At 43.4% G+C, this 22,174-nt stretch overlaps 1 protein-coding gene across 1 annotated transcript in view; it reads left to right on the top strand.

The window, feature by feature from the left end:
- The window catches only part of Washc5 (WASH complex subunit 5), a 50,861-nt gene that overhangs the window by 10,599 nt on the left and 18,088 nt on the right, over positions 1-22,174 (top strand). The window contains exons 5-14 of the mRNA XM_034517538.2: positions 528-628; positions 1,692-1,884; positions 4,601-4,753; positions 6,807-6,920; positions 9,732-9,903; positions 14,752-14,879; positions 18,500-18,629; positions 19,619-19,731; positions 21,209-21,375; positions 21,455-21,530. Of these exons, the coding sequence (XP_034373429.1) occupies positions 528-628; positions 1,692-1,884; positions 4,601-4,753; positions 6,807-6,920; positions 9,732-9,903; positions 14,752-14,879; positions 18,500-18,629; positions 19,619-19,731; positions 21,209-21,375; positions 21,455-21,530 (1,347 nt within the window). The remainder of the gene's footprint in view (positions 1-527; positions 629-1,691; positions 1,885-4,600; positions 4,754-6,806; positions 6,921-9,731; positions 9,904-14,751; positions 14,880-18,499; positions 18,630-19,618; positions 19,732-21,208; positions 21,376-21,454; positions 21,531-22,174) is intronic.

Raw genomic sequence — 22,174 nt, 5'->3', positions numbered from 1 at the left:
ACCATTGCTCAAAGAAAAAAAAAATAGCCTGATAATTATCTTCTGAGTTTAGAATGTATGAGTATTGAATGAATTTACTAATGGAAGAGTCACATTAGGTTATGATCTTCCTCTGTGTAAGAAGTCCATCTTTTCTTTGCATCTGAGACATCGAATTGGTGCTTGGTACATGGTGACCATTTAAGAAATGTTTGTTAGAGCCAGTGTGGTGGCCATGTCTGTAATCCCAGCACTTTGGAGGTAGAGCTAAGAAATGTAGTTCAAGGTCATCCTTAAACATAGAATTAAGATTCCATTCTGTAGCTCAAGCAAAATAATCACTATGAATTAAATTTTATTTTGAGTTAATTTTTAAAGCCCGTTCTGCAAAGTAGTTAAGAGCTCTTTGCAGAAACACATGCATTTACCTTGAAATGTAAATACAGCTTTCAGGAGGAATGTGGCCAGAGTTGTCATTTGTACCATGGTGAATGTCACTCCTTGCAGACAGGTATTATGAGTTTGGCCTTTGTCCTTTTCCTTCATAGTGTGAAGCCCTGTACTTATACGGAGTTATGCTGCTTGTCATCGACCAGAAGATTGAAGGAGAAGTCAGAGAGAGAATGCTGGTTTCTTACTATCGATACAGGTATTCCTGGCCTAGTCTGTGCAATGCATTGTGTGCTCTTACGGTGTTTGGAGCAGTGGCCTGTGGTGAAGGATTCTAAGTACACACATCTTCTGAATACCTGAAAGAATATAGCTGTTACCTGTTTATGTATTCTAATTAACAGACTACATTTCCATGAAAACTATATACCACATATGAAATATTATATCTAAGACTTAGCAATGACGAAGATACAGTTGCTATATAAAACAGGAGCCTGAACTTAAAATGTTTTAAGTCGAGGACAGGTTAAGGAATTTTGAAGTTCTTAACAAATACCCTTTTGCTTTGGAAGTTTTCCTTTTAGTTTTCAAATAAGACTCCTTGGCACACACAAAGAAATGAAGGAGCTTTCTGCTATCGTCCTGATGTGGGTGACCAAAAGCTATCATTCTGGATTAGGTTGAAAGCGAATTCCCCCCGACCCCCATACGTGCACAGACCCAGAAATACCATCCACGATCTTGTGTTACATGAGTCTCTGCAGAACTCTGCACAGACGTGGAGTCACAAGGAACCTCCTTGCCATCTTTTTAACTTAGCACCTCCCATAGAACTTTCAGTCTTTTGAAGAAATGTGTCCAAAAAATAGATTTATGGGGATGGAGAAGTGGCTTAGCAAGAGTTAAGAGTGTTCACAAACTCCCAGAAGACCCAAGTTCACTTCCCATTTCTGTCATCTTCATTTATCTTACTTATGTAAGATAATTTTACTCTTAATTACTAATATCCATCTATCTTGAGACACCAACTCAAACCCTGCTGTGGTCTTCTGTCATGAATTCCAAACACTATTGCTTGCTTTTATATTTGGAAAGTATGTTGAGACAAGTACAGCCCCAAGGATTTGGAAAGTGGGTTGTAGACCTTTACAGAGAACCAATACATACCTTTCATACAGGGTTTTCTAATGTATCCTTTTGAGTTATAAGTTCTAATGGATCCATTGTCATTTCAGGATGGAGCCCTTCCCTTTTAGACTTACATGTTTGTAACGTGTGGTTTCTTTGATTCTTTGTCTCCCGTTGTGAACTTGACTCAGTGCTGCCCGATCCTCTGCTGACTCAAATATGGATGATATCTGTAAGCTGCTACGAAGCACGGGGTATTCCAGCCAGCCAGGAGCCAAAAGACCACCCAACTATCCTGAGAGCTATTTCCAGAGAGTGCCTATCAACGAGACCTTCATCAGCATGGTCATCGGACGCCTGAGGTCTGATGACATTTACAACCAGGTGGGAATCAGAGGGCCTCCATAACTTAAAAGATGGAATCTCCCTTTTTCCTCAGTTACTCCTTTTTTTTTCCTTCCCTTTAGTGAGTCAAACAGCAGATTGAAACTATTTTTAAAGAGCTTTTGAATAGTGTTACAGGGTCAGGGAAAGCAGCTATTAAGTTTGGGAGACTCAGAGGTTTCAGAGAGGGGATAAGATGTGAGCAGTTGGAAAGAAGGTGCATTCTTTTAAGTCATCTGTTCAAGAAACAGTTACTGAGAATGTGCATGTATGTTCATTGATGGGCTAGGTACTGGAGATTCATCACCGAGGCCCTCTCCACACACAGGGTGGACTTGTAGCTTAGGAAGGAGATACCCACCAGACCAGTGATGGTACAAGAACCTGCACATTAACTTGGGGAAGCCAGTGGGGCATGCAGCCATGCCACCAGGATGGCAGCTGATGACAGAGTGGAGCAGAAGGCCAGGCTAGACAGCTGGCAACCTGAGCAGACCTAGAAAGCTCCTGCAGCATCTTAAAGTTAACTCGCATTCCTCACCAGTGTGTGCATTGCTAAGAAAAGCCCGAAGAGCATATCGGTGCTCTGGCTTCTCTTCAGGCTATGAAGCTCTTGCTCCTTTACTGGAAGGAGTTACCATTTGACTTCATTCTGGGGGCAGAGCTGGGGGACATGATTTCATAAATATCTATATTACTATAAAGTAGAATGTCACTGTCATAGAGCAAACCTGCCCTGGGACAGCTCTTTTTGGTGACCAATTCCTTTTTTGTACAATTATATTAAATATAAATAAGACTTTTTGATTCTTGGGGTTTTTTTCTTAAAACATTCAAAATCAGACATTATGTGCCAACATAAGGACTTTATATTTGTTACCATTTGCTGAGAATTCAGTCTAAATCAGACACACAGGAGGTTTGTTTGCATGCCATTTTCTCTGTTGCACATGACAGTCCTGCAGAGTGGACATCGTTATCTCCATGTTGCTGTGGAGGAAGCTAAGACTTGGATACCGTCAACAGTCCTTTCTAAGTCACACTGTTAGCAGAGCTACCATTTGAATTCCGATGTGCATGAAATCAGGGTCCAGGCTGTTTTCTCAGCATCCCTCATCCCACTCCTCTCCTTCCTACTCAGTCCATGATCCATTTCTTAAGGTGCTGTGTTGTTTTCCCTTCCCTCCTGACCTTCATTAACAGAGGGTTAAGCTGTGTTGGTTCTGTGTGTCACCCGCTCTGTCCTGCACTTCTTCCAACTCATCCCTGGTTCTGACTGGTGGATTCCATTCTCTTGTTTCTTGGTATTTGGAAAGGGGCCTGAAAAATAATTTCTGTAAAATTTGAACTTTAGGAGACAGCCTCATCCAGCTAAGACAGTCTGGGGAGAAAAGATCTGGGTGAACACATCTGGGAAAAGAAATGGGGTATTCTTATTCCAGCCACAGGCCCATTCTAAGGAGATACACATAGACATGTACAGAAAATCTGAGATGGGATGCACTGTGCACACTCTGATGGAGCCATACCCATACCACACAACAGCTCAGAACCTCAACACTTTTGTGTAGAGGACAGGAGGAGGGGTTAGGTCAGTGGTTCTCAACCTATGGGTCACAACTCCTTTGGGGGTTAAATTACCCTTTCTTATCAATTGCCCAAGACCATCAGAAAACACAGATGTTTACATTATGATTCATAACAAAAGCAGAATTGCAGTTATGACGTAGCAGTAAAAACTATGTTGTTGTTGGGAATCACTACAACCTATGGAACTGTACTAAAGGGTTGTAGTATTAGGAAGGCTGAGAACCACTGGGTTAGATAGTCTGGATACGAGGTCTCTGTAGGTGAGCAATCTTAGGTTCATTTATCTAGGAGAAGGCTGTGGTAGCTAGGTTTTGCACACATTGCCATCATGTGCACTCTGGCCAGAGGAAGGCTTTGCTGTCCTTCACAGCCTCACCTCTGGAGAAGGCTTTGCCATTTCCATGGCTCTGAGGCATTGGGTCTTTGACTTGGCTGTATCTGTCTCCACAGGACACATTTGCTTGGGGCTTCTTCAGCTCCCCACACACTGCCATGCCACTTCTTGCCTGCAGGATCCATGTGGCCTTGCTGCATCTGTCCTTGTGATAATTTCTCCTCTCCCTGCCCTTGGTAGCTCAAGTTGATAGGTGCTATGTAGCCCAAGAGTATTAACTAGTGCACAAATATGTAGATACCCTAGAAACGCAGACATGGGAGGAGAACTCAGCAAAGGGTGAGAGCAGGATGCTATTAAAAATCACAGGCGGGTGTTCCATCCTGTATGAGTTTAAGTGAGAGTTCTAGAAGCAAGTGTTGAGCTGGGTTAACAAGAAACTCCACAGGATGATGGAAGAATTTCAGTGACTTGATTGGCAACAGAAAGAGATAAAATGTTGATTTTGTTTAGCTGAAGTGCATCAGTTCTAAGAGATTGTTTTTATGTGATAGGAAAGACAAAAATGGTGTCAAGGGGCCAGGGCAGGGTTGAGGTCTTCTCTTGTTTGTAGGAAAAACACTGAATTGCAGTAAAGTCAGGACATGAAAGGAAGAGAATGTTGTGGGTTCTAGATAAGAGGAAAGAACAGAGTTCCACAGTTGCTCCCAGAGGTCATGATCCCAAAAGCTGATGAGACTTTAGAAACTGGCTGTTGCCTTCAGCCGTGTTAGGGCTGCTGTTGTGTTGCAGGTCTCTGCCTACCCTCTGCCGGAGCACCGCAGCACTGCCCTGGCAAATCAAGCCGCCATGCTGTACGTGATTCTCTATTTTGAACCTTCCATCCTTCACACCCACCAAGCAAAAATGAGAGAGATCGTGGATAAGTACTTTCCAGATAACTGGGTAAGTACATCTCTCCTATAAGTGTGTCATGTAACTAACTTCCCGGGGCCAAGTATATTAGACAGAACTGGAACCCACTCTTAGGATGCAGAGGCAGGGGGATCAGGAGCTCGGGTTCATTCTCAGCAACATAGTGACTGTCAGGCCAGATTGGATGGGCACAGAGATGGGGAGCCTCTGGGAGGGGTTAGGGAAGAGGACAACAGAATCGAAGTATATTGTATGCAAATTTGTTTGTTTGTTTGTTTGTTTTTGGTTTTTCGAGACAGGGTTTCTCTGTGTAGCCCTGGCTGTCCTGGAACTCACTCTGTAGACCAGGCTGGCCTCGACCTCAGAAATCCGCCTGCCTCTGCCTCCCAAGTGCTGGGATTAAAGGCGTGCGCCACCACCGCCCGGCGGAAAATTTTTAATTAAAAGATTTTTAAACAAAAATAAACAGAACCCTTCTTCTTCTCTTTTTTTTTTTTTTTTTTGCCTTTTTAATTTTTTTCTTTTATTTGTGTTTGGAAGAGATACTAAAAATTTTTACCAGGCAGTGATAGCAAATGCCTTTCATCCCAGCACTCAGGAGACAGAGGCAGGATTGCTATCTGAGTTTGAAGCCTGCCTGGTCTTCAGAATGAATTCCAGGACAGCCAGGGCTACACAGAGAAACTCTATCTTGAAAAAAAAAACAAAAAAAGGGGGTGTATGTTGAAGTGTTTGAGGAGCATAGGTAGCCAGGTGGCTTGTGTAGACAAGAGGGAAGCATATCAAAACAACAGCTAGAGTTTGAGTTGTTTCCTACAACAGCGTTCGTAGGAAGTGGGTAAGCCTGCTCTGAAAGGACGTTATGACATGGAATTCACCTTCTGGAAAGCAAGATTAAAAGTTAATGAAGCAGGGGCCAGACCAATAACTTGGTGGTTAAGAACATGGTGCTCTTACAAAGGACCTGAGTTTGATTCCCAGCACTCACACAGCAGCTCACGGCCATCCATAAGTGCAGTTCCAGGAGACCTGACACCCGTTTCTGGTCTCAGTGGGCATCAGGCACACAGATGATACAACACATATAACTACAGACAAAATCTATGCACAAAAATAATAAAAATAATTAAAAACCACTTAATGTTGGTATCAGTAGATTTGTTTGAAAGCTCTCAAGAGTCCTTAGTGACTTTAGAAACTCTCTGTAGGGTGTGTGTGTGTGTGTGTTTGTGTGGTTTGTATATGGTGTGGGTATATGTGGGTGTAGTGTGTGGGTGTGGGGTGTGTATGGGGGGTTGTGGTGTGTGTATGGTATGGTGTGTATATGATGTGTGTGTAGGGGTGTGTGGGTGTGGTGTGTGTATGGGGTGTGTGTGGTGTGTATGGTGTGGGTGTGTTTGGGTATGGTGTGTGTATGGGGTGAATATGGGTGTGTGTGGTGTATGTATGGTGTGGTGTGTTTGGGGGGTGTGTGGTGTATGTATGGTATGGTGTGTATATGGTGTGTGTGTAGGGGTGTGTGGGTGTGGTGTGTGTATGGGGGTATGTGTGGTGTGGGTGTGTGTGGGTGTGGTATGTGTGAATGTGTGTGTGGTGTGTGAGTTGGGGGGTGTGCGTGGGTGTGGTAGGGGTGTATAGTGGGTCATACACAAATGCCAGAGTTCAAGGGATCAAATTTAAATCGCCAGGCTTGCATAGAAAATGCCTTTTCTCACTGAGTCATCTTGCCAGCCCATCATTGACCCTTAAGAGCATAAAGACACCTGGGAAAACTGAGTGAGCATGATGGTGTCTTAGAAAGACCACTGTCTCAAAAAGAAAAAAAAGCAAGAGAAAAGAAAAAAAGTGCTTTCTCTTTTTGGTGACTGCTTTTCCCCTCCCTGTAATGTCTTCCTCTAGAAATCTAATGCGCAGCAGTTGGAAGGAAATGGTTACTTGAGATACTTTAACTGCAAGGCAGAACTCTGTTCTGTTTGCAGAACTCTAGGTTTCACTGACATGAATTAAAACTTACCATTTCCCTACCCCTTTCATTGTGGCAGTAGATGCTGCACAAGTACTGAGAGACTCTTTCCTCCTTTAGGTAATCAGCATTTATATGGGGATCACTGTTAATCTAGCTGATGCGTGGGAACCTTACAAAGCTGCAAAAACTGCTCTCAACAATACCCTGGACCTCTCAAATGTCAAAGAACAGGTGGGTGTGGACTAAGCCCAGTGAGTAGCCCTGCCTTAGGCTTATAAGAAACAAGCCAGGTACACTTCCCTCGTCCTAGAGTCTTACTGCATAACTCAAAGGTAAAATGTGTACACCAGAGCTAAGTACAGGTTTTAAACTTGGGTGATAGAGGAAATTAGAGCCTCAGGACCTAAGAAAGATTCAGTGGGACAGGGTCACAGTTGACTTTCTTTCCTCTGTGTGAAGCCCATGTCCTGTTAATGGAGCTGGCTTGATGTTTTAGCAGTAGATGAATTCTGAGATGAAACTGTAGTTTAAGTTATCCCTTCTGGTGTGCAGTTGGTTTATTTAAGCACAGACTCTGTGTACTTGTTTCTGAGTCACATGGCTATATTCTTAAGAACACCGGGCAGAAGAAAATATCAGAGTACACAGTAATATAAATAAAATATTCCAGTGTGTACTAAATATTTCTCCTGCCTGCCTTTCTGGTCACAGTTTCCATTATATGTAGAACAATATTGGCTCTAAAACCTCTGTCATGTCCAAGTAAATTCAATCCCTTAAATAATGCACTAAATGATTTTGGTGTTGGCCTGTCTCCTAGAGGTGTGTCATGGAGTGCCATTATGCTTACTGATGTCAGACCATTCATTTTTCATTACTCAGATTTTTTTCCAATTTTGTATTTTCTCATTTGTGATATTTTAAGAAGTTTCTTCCAAGCGTTAAACCAACTTGACTAGTTGACTGATTAGCAAGATTTAACATTGGACCCTTGCTATACTAAATTCAGATGGCCAGGAAAATCAGAATTTTGATCTGCCGAGATGTACTCTTTATTAAGCTTCATATTCTTCTGTGGAAGTCTCATCCTTTGTCTGGGTGTGGTGATCCCACCACTCAGAAGGCTAAGCCAGAATTGCTGTGAGATCAAAGCTAGCCAGTGCTGGACAGCAAGACCCTGACTTAAAAGGCCAAACAGAAGTCTGATCTTTTAAATGTGTCTGCTTTGTTCTGCATTTGCCAGCTACAGTAGGAAGTACAGATAATTTGGCCTCTGTTTCTGTGCTTCTTTTCTATGCAAGTTAAGAATTGAAGGGATCTTTTTATTTATAATACAGATATCATCCCCTTTCCCCATTTCCCCTCCCTAGAACCCCCATCCCGCCCCCCTCCTTTATGCTTTTATACCATTTTAATTACATGCAAGTATTAAGATCAGTTCTAGGTTGAGGGTCTAGCAATACAATAGATGCAAATAGTCAAGGAACAAGCAAGACAATAAACACAAACAGTCAAAGAAAAAGCAAGCAAGGCATTAAACCCAATTACGTGAACACTCCCATGATCACCATTTCTAAAGGCTTATCAGGATGATCAAAGTATCTGAGCCTACTTCCCTGCCCTAGCCCAAGGTCATTCATTTTCATGTCTAAAGCCTACTTGTTTGTTCTAGCCTAAAATTTAGACTTCTGTCTGAAATTACTTCTTTGTTCTGGCCCAAAATTTAGATTCCTGCCTGAGATTACTTCTTTGTTCTAGCCTAATATTTAGGTTCATGCCAAAAAAAAAAAAAAAATTTAAAAGAAAAAAAAAGTACCATCAGAGACATAGTTATATATTTCTGGAGTTAAAGTATAACAGTGTCACAAACCATGGAATACAAGCATGCTAGAGAGTATAAGAAACCCGCAAAGCAGATCCGGAAGAAATGCAGTGATGCTGTTTACTGGAGACCAATTAAAACTACTCGGAGTTTTGACCCCAATTGTAATGCAGCATTTTAGTATTATCTTAAGTGACAATGTATATGGTAATTTGTTTCTATCCAAAAGGAAGTCGTGGCATGATCCTAATACCAATGGTAATAGACATATTACCATTTGACAGTGATAAAACAGTGTAAGTTACTATTTGCTTAGGATTTATGGAATAAATGAGTTTGAAATACCAAAAAAAGAAAGAAAGAAAGAAAGAAAGAAAGAAAGAAAGAAAGAGGGATCAAGCCAGCATAGTGTAGCTTTCAATTTGCTATGTTGACTAGGCTGAGCTTTGAACTCACAAAGCTCCATCTGCCTCTGCTTCCAGAGTGCTCAGAATAAAGGTGCGGGCACCAAGACTGGTTTCATCACCCACTGAAAAAGGAGCACTGAGGAGGTAGAGGCCAGCCTGGTCTACATAGTGAGTTCCAGGACAGCCAGAGCTATGGTGAGAACCTGTCTCAGAAAAAAAAATTAAAGGGATCAGAGAAACCACCCAGTCCCCGGCCTTGGGCAAAAACAAAACAATATAAAGAGGATAAAGCAACAGTGTTTGGTCACTCCACACTAAAGTGAAGCCTCAGAAGTCTAAGTACAATGCTCCTTTTTCAGTGGGTGATGAAACCAGTCTTGGTGCCCGCACCTTTATTCTGAGCACTCTGGAAGCAGAGGCAGATGGAGCTTTGTGAGTTCAAAGCTCAGCCTAGTCAACATAGCAAATTGAAAGCTACATAGTGAGACTCCCATCTCAAAAAAAAAAAAAGAAAAAAAAAAAAATCCAGTAAACCACTTGCCCTTGGCTCCGTAACTATGATCCACGTTATCACCTCATGTAGAAATGATGTTACTAAACTGGGGAGTCTGGGGAGAAGGAAGGGAGGGAGGGAGGGAGGGAGGGAGGGAGGGAGGGAGGGAGGAAGGAAGGAAGGAAGGAAGGAAGGAAGGAAGGAAGGAAGGAAGGAAGGAAAGGCTTGTACTTTTCGGAGGATTTAACTGAATGTAATTCATTTTCAAGATACCTCTTCTTCCACCTAAGTCCAGTTCATTGATTCTGTAATTTTCAAAGGCAAGCAGATACGCAAGTGTCAGCGAAAGAGTGCGTGCTCAGGTCCAGCAGTTTCTGAAAGAGGGTTACTTGAGGGAGGAGGTGCTTCTGGACAATATCCCCAGGCTGCTGAACTGCCTGAGAGACTGCAATGTCACCATCCGCTGGCTGATGCTCCACACGGCCGACTCAGGTAATGCACACAAGGGCGGGGTGGCATTTATCCTGCCCCACATACAGCTCTGCAGAGGTAAGCTCTGGGCCACGGTGCAGAGCATTTAGCAGAGGGTGGGCTACTTCATGAGAGGCAAGCTTACTGCTAAAGCTAGTGATTTTCTTGTCAACTTGGAGAGGTCAGCAGCCCACCTGAGCAGATGTCATCTGTCAGGCACTGGTAGGTAGCTAGGAAAAATGACGACTTTGGGCTCCCATGTTGAAGAACCTTGTCACTGATCAAACTGGGTGTGATATAAAAGCATAGAAAAAGGAATAACGGCAGACCTGTGGTAGACAGGGTAACACCTCTACCTCCTTCCTCAAAAGATGTCCATGTCCTCATCCCTAGAGCCTTACAAGGCTTGTGGAAGCATAGGGAAGACACTGCTGATCAGCTGACCGTACACTCAGGAAACTAATCGCAGTAGACTGTAATCACAGAGCCTTAAGTCAGGAGAATGGGGCAGGCAGATTAGAGACAGAAAAGCAGCGCCCAGCATAGGACTTGAGCAGCCAGTGCTGGCTTTAAAGGTAGAAAGGGCCCAAGCCAAGGTATACAGGCAGCCTTTAAAGGCTAAAATGGGCGAGAAAGGGAATTTCCCCTAATTTAGGGCTATCTACCCTTTTAGTTATGATACCATCTTTAAGTGTGTTGGGCCATAGTCATAGCTGTCCTGGGATATGTGTGGCCCTCACACCACAGGTTGGAAATACCTTCTTAATCTGCTTATACTTTGTGAAATCCAACCCTGCTGACATTTAAAAACAATTTAGCCAAGCAAAGGTGACACATGCCCTTAATCTCAGCACTAAGGGTGGTGAAGGTAGGCTGATCTCTGTGAATTCAAGGCCAGCTTGGTCCACAGAGTGAGATCCAGGACAGCCAGATCTATATAACACAGTGAGACTCTGTCTCAAAAAACAAAACAAATAAAAAATTTAGTGCATTTCTCTACCCATATGTACATGTTCTCTGTCTCTCTGTCTCTCTCTCTCTCTCTCTCTCTCTCTGTCTCTCTCTCTCTCTCTCTCTGTCTCTGTGTGCATTTGCGCGCGCACTCGCGTGTGTGTATGTGTGTGCGCGCGTACGTGTGCTCGTGCGCGTGCGTGTGCGTGTGTGTCCATGCTTATTTAGGATCTCCTTCCAGCATCTGGAACCTACAAATTGAACTCAGGTCATCACAGGTCATCAGGTCACTAAGACCAAAGCTTTTACCCACTGAGTTATCCTGTGGGCCTCTGCTGACATCTTAGTGGACCCTGCTTCACATTTGCAACCCTAAAACATAAAAACCTAAATTTATGTTCTTTTAAAAGCTGTTGTTTATGCTAGCCTGTTAGAGCAGCTCGAGGAAATTAACAAAAGGCCCCTGGTGGCAAATCAGAGCTTGGTGTGAAGCTCATAATGGTCAAGGCCTGAGAGGGTGGGGTGGGTAAACAGAAAAGTCAAAGATGGCTCCAGAGGGCAGGAACTGCCAAGCTCTTGGGAAGATTTGACTTAAGACATGGGATGAGACTCCGGCCCATAGATGTGATCAAAATTAGGTGCAGAGAAAATGTGTACCTTGCTGAGTGTAAGGTCTCCTGGAACTAGAGTTTCGGTTTTGAGCTTCGGTTTGGGAAACAGACTTGTCCTCTGGAACTGAGCTGCTGAGTTATCTCTCTAGCCCCACTGATCTGCTTTTAATAAACTTACTTTCTCTTCTACACAAACTCCTTTTCTGATTTCAAAAATTTACCCATTGACTCACCTTACAATCTTCCCTACCAACTTCATATAAGTGACACAAACGCTCACGTTAGCCTGTTCCTAAATCAGCTTTGGTCTTCCAGGGGCTCAGCCTCATCCTCATCCTCTATGCATTTGTGGCTGACAGCTGGGCCCATTGTTCTAGAAGTTGGTCGTTTCCTTGGCTTGCACAGGGGCAAACTCCAGCGTGCCAGAGGTCTGGGCTTTTAGCTTTAGCTACATCTATTTAATATTTTTGTGCCTGGACAATGTCTGAACTGGTAGTACATGAATATGTTTACACATGGGGAAAGTAAGTGCTTGCTGTTGTTATAGTCATGCACTTTTATGTGTCTGTCACTCCTCTTGGCCCACTGGAGGCCTCTCCCCAGCAGAGGCTGACTCCACATTGCCTTGAAGCTGATGGAGAAACTACCCAAGCAACACTGAACGAGCAAAGCTGACTGTCTGCAAAAGGTGGCCAGGAATTATCCTGGTTCTAGGATCAATTCTTATACTTTTCTTGGCCTGAATTGTTCAGGACCAGATCAAAGAGAGATGTTCAGGCCCAGGAAGAGTAGACCTTCATAATGTACCAAAAAGTCAAACATTAATATGTGTGAAAGCATGAAAATCATTTACCCATCACCAGGACTATGAGCCCCATCCAAAGATGTAAACAAATTAATACCAAGCCTTGTGTTTAACCTGAATTTATATCAAAACAAGTAAAAGGCTGAGGGATATACCTCAGATGGTAGAATCTTGCCTAGCATCTATAAAGCTCTGGGTTCAAGCTAAAACTGAGTGTAGGGCACACATGTAATCAGCTCTTTGAGGGGTAAAGGCAGGAGGATCAGAGGTTTGCCAAGGTCATTAGCAGCATAGCCACCTCAGGGCCAGCCTGAATGCCAGAGACTTTTCCTCAAAAAAGAAGAAGGATGCACAAATGGAACTCCTTTGGGGGTTCTCACTGTTTAACAGACCCAGCATTTCCAGCCTGCCCAGGTGCTCCTGGGGATGGATGAAGTGCTGGATCTTTGCACTTTCCCACAGCAGCTGAGCCCTTTCTGCAGGTGTCATGAGGTCCTGATGGAGGACTGTAGAAATCAGTATGCAAAATGGCCTCCTATAGGCTTCACCACATGGTGAGTCACCAGAGACACTCCATGATACCTGAGCTGGCAACAAGGGCCTGCAGTGTCTGCCTGGGCTGCTCAGAGAGGGCTGAGAAGCAGCCCTGCATCAGTGACGCACTGGTTCTGTGACCATGGGCTTCATCCCTGTTCATCTGGGAACTTTTGACAGTGTCTATTTACTTAGAGCTTTTATTTCAACTTCATTTGTAGTCTAAATAGCCTTCATTTCTAAGTATTTTTGCTGTATTCTACTTTTTTTTTTTTGTATCTTATTGGCCCTGTAAACACGTCTTAATAAATAGCAGTGTTTGTTACCTATTTATTTACTATATATTTTTAAGACAGCACCTCACCCACTGGCCTGGTCCTCAGCTATGTTGCCCAGTTGGCCTTGAAGTTATAAGCCCCTTGCCTCCCATGTGCTGTGGTTGCAGACTGAGCCACTACTTCCATGTCTCTGCTCTTTTAATTCACCTATTTAAAACAGTTTTGCTTGGCAGCTAGTAGGCTAACTAAAAAACCACATATCTGTTGGTTATGTGTGTGGGTCACCTACATACATACCCACCCTACCTAATAGTATGACCTTGACCCAGTTGCCTTAAACTCTCTGTGCCTGGATAGTGCACAAAAAGCTCTAAGGGCCTCCCATGCCCTTTGCAAAGAGCAGGACGGGCACATGTGTGCAAGTGTCATGATCTATGTGGAATCTCTCCTTCCCTGTTGTCTTAGGCAGACCCTAAGACCCAGTCTTCTGATTCCTAGGACCCCTCCCATTCCCTCAGGGTGCTCATGGGGAGCACACACAGCGAGGATTGAATCCAGCAAAGGAAAAGGACATATGGGCAAATCTAGAGGAAAGCAGTCCCAAGCGGCTAAGGATCCTGTCAGTGGAATCACACTGATCCACTAAATTGGCCCAATATGTGAAAAATGTTGTCAGGCTTGTCAGCCTCTGCTGCCCAGGGAACCTATTGAGGGCTTAATCCCACAACAAGCTTCTTGGCAGGTACAAAGAGGCCAGACTCTAAGAATAAAAGCAGTGTTCAGCATGTACCACAGTATTTGTAGAAACAGTTAAGGCCTAGAGAATCATTTCTGACAGTTTCCAGAATGGCGAGAACTCTGCCCAAAACTCAAACTTCCAAATACCACAAGAGCCTACTGTCTTAGGGTTTCCATTGCTGTGCAAAGACACCATGACCAAGGCAACGCTTAGAAGGATAACATTTAATTGGGGCTGGCTTACAGTTCCCAAAGTTCAGTTCATTATCATCATGGCAGGAAGCATGGCAGTGTGCAGGCAGACATGGTGCTGGAGGAGCCGAGAGTTCTACATCTTGATACGCAGACAGCCCAGAGACTCCCTTCTCCACTTCTCAGAGCTTAATCACTAGGAGCCTTCAAAGCCCACCTTCACAGTGGCACACTTCCTCCAACAAGGCCACCCCTCCTAATAGTGCCATGACCTAAGCATATTCAAACCCCCACACCATCCTAGAAAACACATCTCTGTAGGTAGCAGTTTCAGGTTACCTCTCTGCATCTGAGTGGCACAATTGGACATCTAAACCAGGAGCACCTTCAACTGATGGGACATGAGGAGACTCGTTTCCTATGAAATGGAGCCAGAAGGCCCTGCCCAGCCATTCTGGGCAGTTAAGAAAAGTTGACCCTGAAATGCTTCAAAGCACTGTACCCAACTTTGTCTTTTTTATTCAGCAGTGAGTCGGGGGCTGATAGCCATGTCATGAGTAGTTACAAGTTCAGTTGTCACTGACAGTTCAACTATCCTTCAAGATGTGGATATATGATATTTCCCAACCTACTGTGGATAGACATTTTGTTTAATACTTTTTAAATACTTGAAATGAAGGGAGGTACTTAAGAATCCATCTTATTTAGTGAGAGTTTGCTCCACATTTAATCAGTAGGAAATTCTTCTTCCTCTTTCTAGCCTGTGACCCAAACAACAAGCGCCTCCGTCAAATCAAGGACCAGATTCTGGCAGACTCTAGGTACAATCCCAAGATCCTCTTCCAGTTGCTATTGGACACTGCACAATTCGAGTTTATACTTAAAGAGGTAAAAATAGTAAATGAATAAAATAGCCTTTGGGAGCTTTTTGTGTTTAAGAAAATATTTCAGAAAAGATTATGATTTAGTGTCTCTGACTCAAGCAACAGATTTTGTCCATCAATGACTGTTCCTTATAGAAATTGACAGAATTAAACATTTAATAATTATTTAGTTACAGAACAAGTATATCAGATTGTAAAGGTTAATCTAATGAGGTATACAGAAATTGATGAGACTCACACTTCTGAAAATATGCGAAAACTGGAGTTTGCGTCTGGGGAGATGACTCAGGGTAATGGCTTGCTGAGTGTCTTAGTTAGGGTTACTATCGCTGTGATGAGACATCATAACCAAAGCAACTTGGGGAGGAAAAGGTTTATTCAGTTTACACATCCATATCACAGTTCATCATGGAAGAAAGTCAGGCCAGAAACTTAAGCCAGGCAGGAACCTGGAAGTCGGAGCTGATACAGAGGCCATGGAGAGGTGCTGCTTTCTGACTTGCTCAGCATGGCTTGTTTAGCTGGATTAGAAAACCCAGGACTACCAGCCCAGGGATGGCATCACACATAATGACCTGGGCCCTCCCACATCAATTACTAATTAAGAAAATGCCCTATAGGCTTGCCTATAGTCCTGTCTTATGGAGGCATTTTCTTAATTGAGGTTTCCTCCTCTCAGATGACTTTATAGCTTGTGTCAAGTTGACATAAAACTATCCAGTGCACTGAGTAAATTGAGGACTAGAATTCAGATCCCTTGAACCCACCACTTACGTGCCCACTTTTATTAACAACTTCCTGACATGAGATGGGATCCCAGAGCAAGTTGGTCAGTAAGACTGGTCATACCTGCAAGCTCTCACTTTGATTGGCAGACCCTTTCTCAATGAATAAGATGAGTGATCAAGGAAGGTTCCCAGCATCTAACTTGAACCTCCATGTGCATTTTGACCCACATTCATATATAAATGTGCTTGCACACAGACTTGCACACTAGAGGCATGTGGAAAATGGGTGTGTGTGCTAAGATTTGTACATTCAAGGAAAGAAACTTAAGACATCGACACCCTGGGGACAGAAGCCAGAGCTTCTGAAGAGCCATGGAAAGGATCTGCCATAGTGGTAAACAAAGTAAGGGAGCATGCTAGAGAACACTTCAGAGAGGAGTAACAATACAGCCTTGTTCCAGTTATATCAGTCACATACACAACGCTGTTGTAGAAAATATTAAACCCAGCCTAAGGTCTCTACCTCACCCTAGACCATTGAGTTCCCGGATGAAACATACATTCACAGCCTTTACACTTACAGTATGCATTAATCAGTACAATAGCTGGGCAGCTGCCCACCTTCCATGCTGTTAGAGTCCATTTTCCTACTGATAACCTCAAGTTATTCCATCTGGGCTGCTCTTAGCTCCAGTTGGGCAGCCCTTAGGGCCATGCTCTCTTGACTCTTAACCCATGGCCACTTCTCTTTCCTCCTCCCCCTGCACCGTCTTCACTGTTGTCCCCTCCAACCACCAAACCCAAACCCCACCTATGTCTCTTCTGCCCAGCTATTGGCTGTTGGCATCTTTATTTACCAATCACAATTAACTGGCGGCAGGGTCACTTGTTTTAGGCAGGCCAGATTAGCATTATAATATAAGCAGCATCAGGCCAACCCACTAAAAGCACTGGTCCTTTAAGAATATATTATCTTGACTACATGTGGTGACATGTGGCATGCTGTTATCCCAATCAGGGCAGGCCTGGGCTATCTCACTAACCAAGTCTGCATCTCTAGCAACAGTCAGTTCACTGGACTGTGGAAGCAGCTTGCTTTGTCAATTCACACAGGGAGGAAAGCAACGAGAGACTGGAGGAGCACAGTAGGTGGTGAAAGGTGCTGGAAAGACAAAAGCTGGGGACAGAGCAGAAGTGGATCTGATCTCTGACACTGCAGCTTACTCTATGGCTTGTTTTCCTGTTTCCTCAATGCTCTCACTGACCTAGAACTACTTCCCAGCCTCCTGAAAAGTACCAGGACTGGACCTGTGTTTCCGTTCCACTTTGTGAATGGTGACTTAATTCAGTGCCTGGGCTTGCAGTGACAGCTTCATAACCTGACTTCGATCCCGAGAGAACTGCTGCACTTGCTCTTTAGCACATGTGTGTGCACACTCTCACACATACATCATCTGTGCACATGCAATAAATCCAATATGTTTTAAACAAATTGATGCAGAGGTCATGCTCCATCCCCAGTTCAGTCTTAGTAGAAACTATCCAGTGCACTGAGTAAATTGAGGACTAGAATTCAGATCCCTTGAACTCACTTACGTGCCCACTTTGCCCCTGTTAAATGACTGCGGTTTCTCCCAGGCATTCAGAAGGCCAGGGTAGAGTCCATAAATACTCCTCGGTGCTCCTCCTCCTCTTACGTGTTGTTCATTGGTTAAGTGTCCTTTCTGGATGACTAAGACTCTTCCTCCACAGACGCCACAGTCCCACCTACCACTGGTCTCTCACCTGCAGGTGGAGTCTCCTGACACTGTTCCTCTTCTTAGTTCATGCCATGCTTGTTCATATCATAAGAGCACAGTGTAAAAATCCTGTGCTTTTTATGTTGTTTGATTAGATGTCAGTATGGTTTTTGCAGTTTTGCTTCCGAAAGAGAAACAGTCTCGAGATACGTCTTCTCCACTAGCCAACTCTATTCTGCATAGGCTTACATGTCATGGAGAAAGTCAATAAGCAGAGTTGCCATCTAAGAGAGCAAGAAGGCGTTTACATCTGGTTCGTTACCTTGTCCTCTGGCAGGATGATAACCCTCCCCCCATGACTAAATTGAAATCATGGGAATTATTCTCTAGAAAAGACCATAGGGCAATGGTCACAAATTTAATTTCATTTTCAAGTGCTGATTCCCAGGCCTACCCAAGACCTTCTGAATTGAGTCTTCAAGGCCTGGGAACTGGACACATTTGAAGCCCTGCAGGTTGTGCAGCCAGCCTGGGAACAGCTGTCCGGCTTTCCACTTCAGATTTGTAGTATAGTGATACTAAGAAATGGTGTCAGGGTCAGTGGTAATTTCTTGTGAGTCTTTGTATACACAAACTAACATTGTGTGGGTGTTCTCACGTGTCAGTGTGTAGTGTGAGGTGTGCACGCATGGAGACCGGAGTTGATGCTGGCTGCCTTTTAGGTCACTTCAGTCAGTCTGTGTGTAGCATGGTCTCTTACCAAACCCGCTAGTGTAGCTAGCAGGATTTTCCTGGGATCCCCTATCTCTGCCTCCACACCTGCCTGGTTTTTATATGAGTTCCAGGGTTCTGAACTCTGGTTCTCTGAACTCTGGTTCTGCCTCCACACCTGCCTGGTTTTTATATGAGTTCCAGGGTTCTGAACTCTGGTTCTCTGAACTCTGGTTCTGCCTCCACACCTGCCTGGTTTTTATATGAGTTCCAGGGTTCTGAACTCTGGTTCTTACTTGCACCACAAGCACCTTACCCACTGAGCCACATCTCCAGCCCTCAGTTACATGTTCTTTAAAGTAAATTGGGATTTATCCGGATCTCTTTGTAAACTGTCTGATCTGAACTTTCTCTTAAGTAAATAAATCTTTCCATCCTGTCAACAGATGTTCAAGCAAATGCTTTCAGAGAAACAATCCAAGTGGGAGCATTACAAGAAGGAGGGCTCCGAGCGGATGACCGAGCTTGCTGACGTGTTTTCAGGGGTGAAGCCACTAACCCGAGTGGAGAAAAATGGTAATTGCTGAAGAGGAGTTATGGGTGTGTTTGAGATAAGTGTTTATATTATTGAAGCCTTGGAAATTAGCTGTTACTTTCTTCATTGCTGTCAGAGAATACCTAGCAAAACAAACTTAGGGAAGAGAGGGCTTATTGTGGATCACAGTTTGAAGACACAGCCCACCATGGCAGAGCCGGTGTGGAGGCAGGGTGTGAGGGAGGCCCACCATGGCAGAGCCGGTGTGGAGGCAGGGTGTGAGGCCTCTGTGGTCAGGAAGAGGAGAGGGGAAGTGCTGGCCCTCAGCTCACTTTCTGCTTTTTATTAAGTCTGTCTCAGCCAATGCGATGTTGCCCACATTCAGAGTGGGTCTTCCCTCCTCAGGTAAACATCTCTGGAAAAGCCTCACAGACATGCCCAGAGGTGTTTCATAGGTTGTTCTAAACCCATCAGGTTGACGATCAAGATTAACCATCACTCTAACCATTAAAGTTTAAATATTAATGGCACCCCTTACTGTCCAGAATTTCCACAACTCTCTGCTTGTACCTCACAGTTCTGACTTGTTGGTCTCCTCCTTTCTGAGAAACCTCAGTTTGTGTTTGTCCTACACTTTGATAGATAGCCTTCTTGATTCCTGAGAACCCAAATCTTTATCCACCTTCACTTCTCCAGAAAACTCCTCAGTAACTCCATGTCCTGTCCAACAGTCAGTGCCCTCCTGATCCCTCTCTGTGTCTGTGAGCACCTTAGCACTTACCATTTGCAACTGAAGTATGAGCCTCCGTTAATTCTTTAGTGGTCAGTATCACAAACAAGGCTGTTCATGCAGAAATTTAACCTATCTTGTTTCGGTGCATGCCTTCACATTGCTGCTGGTGGTTAGAGAATTGTTGGGAGTGATGTTAGTTACATGGTAAAAGTACTATGCAACCTACATTTGTACAAGCTGAGTTAAAGCTACAGGAATCTGGGTCTCAATATGCTTTCCTTGTTTCTATATTAATAGAAAATCTTCAAGCTTGGTTCAGAGAGATCTCAAAACAAATACTGTCTCTAAATTATGATGATTCTACTGCTGCAGGCAGAAAAACTGTGCAACTAATACAAGCTTTGGAAGAGGTAAGAAAGTCTTTTTAAACCACAGTACTTGGGCTGGAGCATTGGCTCAGCAGTTAGGAGCGTATGCCGTGCTGCGCTTTCAGAGGATTCGAGGTCCACTCCCAACACCTGGTCAGGCAGCTCACACCATCTGTAACTGCAGCTCCCGAGATTCTGATGCCTCTGGCCTCTGTGAGCACCTGCACTCATACACATGCTCACATACAGACTCATACATGCACACACATGCATGCGTGTACACGCACACACACACACAGTTAAGAATAATTTTTAAAATCTTGAAACTATGTCTTAGGTCAGAAGTTGCAGGTTATGATCCATGCAATACTTTGCTCATAAAAATATATCTAAGAAGATACTTCATCAGAAGCAAACCCTGTGGTATCACACTCATGGTTGTACAATTAGGATAACAACTGAGTGGTCAGCACAAGTAGAGCTATAGCAAGTACCACGAATCTGAACTTGAGTAAATATGTGTTTTAAAAGCCAAATAGTCTGGAAAATAGTCTGGAAATATTAAGGAGATTGTGATAAGGTGTAAAAACAAAAAAATTTTAGGTCTGTGCCATCTTTTAGGTATGTAAAGAATGTGTACCTTGGGTGGAAAATACTAGAGTAAACAAAAACTAAGAGTGGTAATGTAATGATATTATCCTTGTAAACGGTCAACTTTTTTTTCTGGAATATTTAATATTTCTTTATATACTCAAAAATGACTGTACCCAAAGAAGTTACTCTACCTACCATTCTTAAACTTTTGTCTGTTAATATGAAATAATCATCTCAGACTCATCATTCAAAACATCAGCTATAGTCTATCTATCTATTAGAATAATTAATATTTTCCATTTGCCAAAATTTCTTCGGATTTTTTTTTTCTATTTCTTTGAGATTATCCTGATGGTAACTAAATAGCAACTACATCTTATACCTCCAGCTAGCTCGGAGCATCTCACTCCAGAAACTTGTTTGGAGATTTCTTAGTCTATAGCACGACTATAAACAGCTTCATAAACCTCAATTGTTTTGTTTTGGTTTGTTTGTTTGTTTGCCTTATTTATGTAGGCATATAGTCCAGGCCTCTTGAGTGACACATGAAAATGTGAGGACACTAAAGAAACAGCAGGAACCTCGTGGTGTACTGTAGCAGCACTTCGGTTGTGCTGTAACTTACTAGTCTTAGTGTGGGCACACTCAGGAAGAAAAGTTTCCCAGGTTGTGTTTATGTCTTCTCAAGTGGAAGAAGAGCATGCTAACTCATCACAGTCTCTGTGCATGGGATAAGAGTTTGAGACTGTTCTCCAATCCTAGGTACTTGTGTACTTTCTTAGAACTTGCTTTATAGATTTCTCAAGCTTAATTTGAAATGAAAAACTTGTCAAGAAATAATTTGTGAGAGCTGTACTTTATTTGAAGTGTTTTTAAAGGAGAAGATGTATTGAATGGTTTCATTAAATGGATTTGTGTAACATAGGTTCAGGAGTTTCACCAGTTGGAATCAAATCTACAAGTTTGCCAGTTTCTTGCTGACACTCGAAAGTTTCTCCATCAAATGATCAGGACCATCAACATCAAAGAGGAAGTCCTGATCACAATGCAGATTGTCGGGGACCTTTCTTTTGCCTGGCAGTTAATTGACAGGTAATATGGACACACTAATGTTTACCTGTGATGAAGGAGGAGGTCTATCTGCTTACCATGTGTCCATCCCTCTTTACAGTTTCACATCCATCATGCAAGAAAGCATAAGGGTAAACCCATCCATGGTTACCAAACTCAGAGCCACATTCCTAAAGGTAAGCAGGGAATGGCAACATCCATCCTCTGACAGAAGAAAGAATCACTTTGCTCTACTGTCATTGGTCAGGGCACAATGCTATCCACTTTGCACTAAACATTTATGAAATGTTTCATCAGAGTGAGCATCAAATGTTCAGCCAAGGTTTAGTTCTTTATGTAAAAATGAATCTCCATCTCACTAGTATGCACATTTGCTTTCGTCTTTAATGAATGGTGAAAGTATGTATGGTTTAAAGTAAATCTGTGGCTTGTTATCAGTATATGTTTGATCTGTATGCCTGTGTCATAGACCTATGTACGGGGCCCACAGAGCAGTTTCTTAGGTGAAAAGGAGTCTTGAGTGCAAAGGGCTTCTGTGAAGTAGCAGCTCTCCAGCTTCGGGGTGCATCAGTTACCTAGCACAGCAGCTTCTCCACCGCACCCCCACATTGCTAACTGAGTCAGTCTGTGGTGGGTCTGGTAACTGCCATGTCTCAGGAGTTCCCAGCTGCTGCCAGCTGTCAGTGGGGGAGACACTGCCTTAGTAGTAGATGGCTGTGGGGTTTTGGTTTGGGTTTGAATGTATTGTCAGAACCTATTTGAGGCATTGCCAAGGCTTTCCAGTTGTTTTCCTCTATTGGGTGAAGCACAAATGTGGCAT

The sequence above is a fragment of the Arvicanthis niloticus genome, chromosome 13 (genome assembly GCF_011762505.2).
Source record: "Arvicanthis niloticus isolate mArvNil1 chromosome 13, mArvNil1.pat.X, whole genome shotgun sequence".
Classification (NCBI taxonomy): Eukaryota; Metazoa; Chordata; class Mammalia; order Rodentia; family Muridae; genus Arvicanthis; species Arvicanthis niloticus.
The sequence above is the reverse complement of the archived record's forward strand: the minus strand, read 5'-3'. Positions and strand labels throughout refer to the sequence as shown.